At 39.6% G+C, this 4801-nt stretch overlaps 1 protein-coding gene across 3 annotated transcripts in view; it reads right to left on the minus strand.

Moving 5' to 3' along the window:
* herc4 (HECT and RLD domain containing E3 ubiquitin protein ligase 4) overlaps positions 1-4801 on the minus strand; it is a 32782-nt gene that overhangs the window by 17692 nt on the left and 10289 nt on the right. For all 3 annotated transcript variants that reach the window (XM_015381060.1, XM_015381077.1, XM_015381069.1), the window contains 3 exons: positions 3880-3956; positions 3565-3786; positions 3396-3487 (listed from right to left, as the gene is read on the minus strand). In XM_015381060.1, coding sequence (XP_015236546.1) covers positions 3396-3487; positions 3565-3786; positions 3880-3956 — 391 coding nt within the window. The remainder of the gene's footprint in view (positions 1-3395; positions 3488-3564; positions 3787-3879; positions 3957-4801) is intronic.

Here is a 4801-nt window from a genome sequence, read left to right on the forward strand (position 1 = left end):
TTGTCACCCATTCCAGGTAGGCAATAAAAAGTTCTACTGGATTCCCTTTGTATTAGTCTTTTTCTTGCTTCACAAAGGTAGGCAGCAGCTTGACAAAGCCATGATGGCAATTATTTTACATCCAAGTAGTATGCAGGTCTATATATATTAACACACATTAATTTCAAACAGATGGTATCAGTATCGGCCGATACTGCACAGCCAGGTATCGGGGCCAAAAAATGGTATCGGCGCAACACTACTTATCACTTATCATAAGCTTTGTACACAAAGCATTAAAACTGTTCAGTAAGCAGGGATTGGGAGAAATTAATTTGTCCATCTAAGCACCTTTTTATTCCCTAGTTTCAGAAATAATCTAGAATCTTCTATCCATCTATGATTTTCAGAATAAATTTGATATTTAACCATAAAACTATCAATACTTTCACTCAAAGGTGAAAACTTGGTGATTGCTGTGCTTCTGCATTAAAAGTGTTCCTCTGGTTTTAAACTTGAAGAATCTCAGCAAAACTTTTGACCCAAACATTGAGATATATTCATGATGATTTTTTTTTAGGTCTATATTCAGAACTTGGTGCCTATCAATGCTCTATGCGACCCTTCACAAAAACTCACCTTTGTAACTTGAGTCAGATCCGTAGATGAACCCCTTAAACAGAACAGCTAACCACGCTAAAAGTTGTTATCCAACAAATCTGATAGGACTCTTGCCTGATCAGACATGTTTTTGGTTTTCTAATGTACATTTGATCCGGAGGGAGAAATATTTCCTTGTCTTTGCAAGGAACTGGATGAGTTTTGAAAACTGAAGTTACAGCTCTGTCGCCCTCTGGTGGCTAATAATTAACAGTGTAGCTTTAATTAGCAATTTGAAACGCAGACTATATGGCTGAATCCCAAACGCTACCCCTTAACTATGGTTGTGGGTATAAACGACAATGATATAACCTCTTCCCACCAATGGAAAACAGTCGTTGCTATGGCGACACAGTGACACCCGAAAAGTGGCTCTTGCTCTGCAGGGAAGGTAGACATGAAATCAAACATTTGTCCCTTTCTTAAAACAAATGTATACGGTCAGATAAAACTATTTCCAAGATGGCCATCCTTTTTTGGGATTAATGACGTCTCTTTATCATTTTCCTGACTCTTTCAGTGTGACAAAGATGCAGCAAACCAGCGGAACCTATATTTGGATGCACGTGTTTCCTCGGCCATTGGGTCGCCGTAACACCCGCTGCTACATTCCAGCGAGCATGTGTAAGACTCGCTATTTAAAGGCTGAACGGTCCACTCGTGGTTTGGGATGGTCCTTAAGGTGTCAGACCCTCTGGCGAACACGCAAACGAAGAGTTAGTGTTTAGGGGCCGGATTGAAATTCAGCCGACATGTCAACATGTATGAGCCTGCTGCAGGCAGGCGGCCATAACAGCAGGGAAATATGTTAGAGAAACTAGAAGGCAGATTAAGTGATCAGAATTACACAGATTTAAACAAGTTATTTCAATTCTAAGGCTTGATGAATATTTTTTAAACCTATTTTATCAAAACCCGATTAAACAAACAAAACTATAGAATTGCACGGGTCAATGTGTTTAGGTGATGAGCAGTTAATATTATTGAATGTAGTTTTATATAAAATAAATCTACAGCAACATGCAAAAGTATTCACACGCTTTAGGTCAAAACTACGAAGTTTGAATAGTTTGTTAAGAAATAATGTATATATAATCAGATATTTATGATATAATCAACTAATTCTGATACTTTCCGAAGTATTTTGTTCTTAGCCTATCAGATTACATTCAAATAAAACTGAATAATTTAGAAGTTGGAACGTGGCGACATGAAAAAATATTAAAGGGCGAATATTAGGGGTGTAAATCACATCCATCATGGCGAATCGATTCAGTATCGATTTTCTGACCCAACGATTCGATTATTTTCGATACTCAAAAACACCACGATACGAATCGATTAATTAGTTCATCTTTTTTTTTAGAAACAACAGCAAATAACAGAAGTAGAAAAGTTGCACTCCACCTATTCCTATTAAAACTTCATTCGCTGAAAAATAATAATCCCCCTGCGTTATAGATTCTGAAAGGCCTTGCATCAAAAAATCCTGCACAAAATCAGTGCAATGAGTGCAATTCAATACCTCGGCTCCAGACGTCCCGCCCCTTCCACAGACACTCCGCTGCTCCTCTCCCAAATTGTAGCTGACCGCAGACAGTGCCGCAGACAAGGAGGCCGGCTTGTTTCGTTTTTATGACCGAAATTGCGGAAAACAACTCGTGAAGTTTGACCCGCTAGAAGAGCGAGGTGCGCGAGAACGCTGGGAGCCTTTTTCCACCTGGATCTCTGCTCTTTTTGGCCCTCGTGTCCCTCCGTAGTCGGACTAAACTCGCCCCCACTTCCTCACCGCCTCGGCCGTATCTAGACCCACAGCGTGTAGCACAGACCACGCTTCAATATTGAGCATAAATCTAAAATGTCTGCGTCAAGCTCGCTGCAACACACTGCTGTAAGAGTATAACCAGGAAGCGAGGTAGGAGGGGAAAATAGGTTTAGCGCCACCACAGCACGGGAGGGAGAATTACGCCCAGGAATGGGCGAAAAATAGACCGGAGGGAAAAAAAAAATGAATCGATTCTCTTGCGGACGTATCGACGCATCGGATCGTCGGCTGTTGGATCGATGCATTGATACAAAATTATTATTTACACCCCTAGCGAATATGCTGGTGAGGATTCTCAGCCATTTAGGTCATAGTCATCCCAAAAAAGTAACAAATAAAAAACAATCCTGGATGGGATGCAAAATGTCTTCCAACTTTGAAAGAAAGTCCAGTGGATTTTTTTTTTTTTTTTACTTTTTTGGAATTCAAGNAATCCTGGATGGGATGCAAAATGTCTTCCAACTTTGAAAGAAAGTCCAGTGGATTTTTTTTTTTTTTTTACTTTTTTGGAATTCAAGCACAGGTCACAAGAGGCTGGAATACTGCCAGAGTCCTCTGCAGACACATCATTTATCCTGCAACCTTCAAAGCCTGTTTATACCACCAAACATGAGACCATAAACAGGAAGCCAGGAGAACGTAGAACAAGGAGGGACAGAAAATGAATCCACTAAACTGATGATTTTCACTCGGAAATAAAGTTTTCTTAACAGCTTTTTTCTCAGTGAACTGAATGCCTCGGAAAATGAAGCTTGGTGTTAAAAAGGCCAGATTCTGTCCCAGTTTTCAGCTTTAAATAGATCACTGAAGCAGACATGCTTGGCAAATGGCTGCAGAATGAAAATATGGCAACAATAATAAACTAAAAGTCATTCCTTAACTGTAGTGACCTTTTCCCAGTACAAACAGAGAAAAAAAAGATGTGACCTACCTTGGTGAGCACGGCTGTGTGATCTTCTCCACAGGAGACATAGATCACCCTCTGTGATCTTAATGACTTCAGGAGGGTTGGGAAACAGCGATCTGTTGAAGGACACCTGAGAGTTAAAGCCGTGGGTCCTAAACACCACCAGTCAGTTTCAAGCTTTGCTGTGACCCACCATTGGTGTCGTTGACACCCAGCTGGCCGAACTTGTTGCAGCCCCAACCGAACACGGCTCCAGAGAGCGTGAGCGCGAAGCTGTGAGCGCCACCTGCTGACAGCTGAGCGAAAGGAATGCCCTGTAGGGACTGAACCAGCTGAGGTGTGGGAATGCTTTGTCCCGCTAATCCAAGCCCCAGCTGACCGGATCGGTTCTGACCCCAGGAGAAGATCTGCCCACCTGTAGGTTAACCCATATGATAGACTGTCTGTAGCAGAAACAGAGGGAGTAGAAGAAATCTCCAAACATCACCGGTCAGTAAATCTTCCTCACCTCTTGCTAGAGCCAGGGAGTGCCAGAAGCCACAGGCTACCTGGGCGATCTGTACCTCCGACAGACTCTTTATGTTCCTGACATGTTTGAAATGAGCAACAAACATTCATCATTTATAAATACAAAGGAATAAAAATAGTTTATACAACACAAAGAAGCAGAAACTAAAATAAACTTTTTTTTATTCACACTTTGAATTGTTGCTAACACAATCTTTGATGTATTTTACTGGGAACTGATGTGAGAAACCAACACTGTGAATCATAACTGTTGGAGGAAAATGAAATATAGTTTTTAAAATATGACTTTTTATTATTCGATACGATTTTTTTCCCCCATGTCACACTGACTACGTATAGTGAAGCTCCGCCTAGGCAGGGGGAACAGATCTGTGCTTATTTATTTTTCACTTATGTCTATTCTGCTATACAAAAATAAAAATTATTTTCCACTTTTGACTTGGACAGAATATGAGAAGTTATTAAATTTAATACAGAAAAAACAACAACAAAAAAAGCGCAGCTATAAAGCAAAGCACCGGTGTCTGAGTCTGTGCAGTACGACAGAGTATTAGGGCCAGGCTAGAGATTTTTGTTTTATATTACGAGAAAAAAGTCACAACATTACGAGAATAAAGACAGAAAATTACTAGAATACAGTCGTAATATTAAAAGAATAAAGTCGTAAAATTAAGAGAATAAAAAGGTAAAATTACGAGAATAAAGTCGTAAAATTACGAGAATAAAGTCGTAAAATTACAAGAATAAAGTCGTAAAATTATGAGAATAAAGTCAAGTCGTAAAATTATGAGAATAAAGTCGTAAAATTATGAGAATAAAAAGGTAAAATTACGAGAATAAAGTCGTAAAATTACGAGAATAAAGTCGTAAAATTACAAGAATAAAGTCGTAAAATTATGAGA

Source organism: Cyprinodon variegatus, unplaced genomic scaffold, assembly GCF_000732505.1.
Source record: "Cyprinodon variegatus isolate N-32 unplaced genomic scaffold, C_variegatus-1.0 Scaffold11, whole genome shotgun sequence".
In the NCBI taxonomy this organism is placed as follows: Eukaryota; Metazoa; Chordata; class Actinopteri; order Cyprinodontiformes; family Cyprinodontidae; genus Cyprinodon; species Cyprinodon variegatus.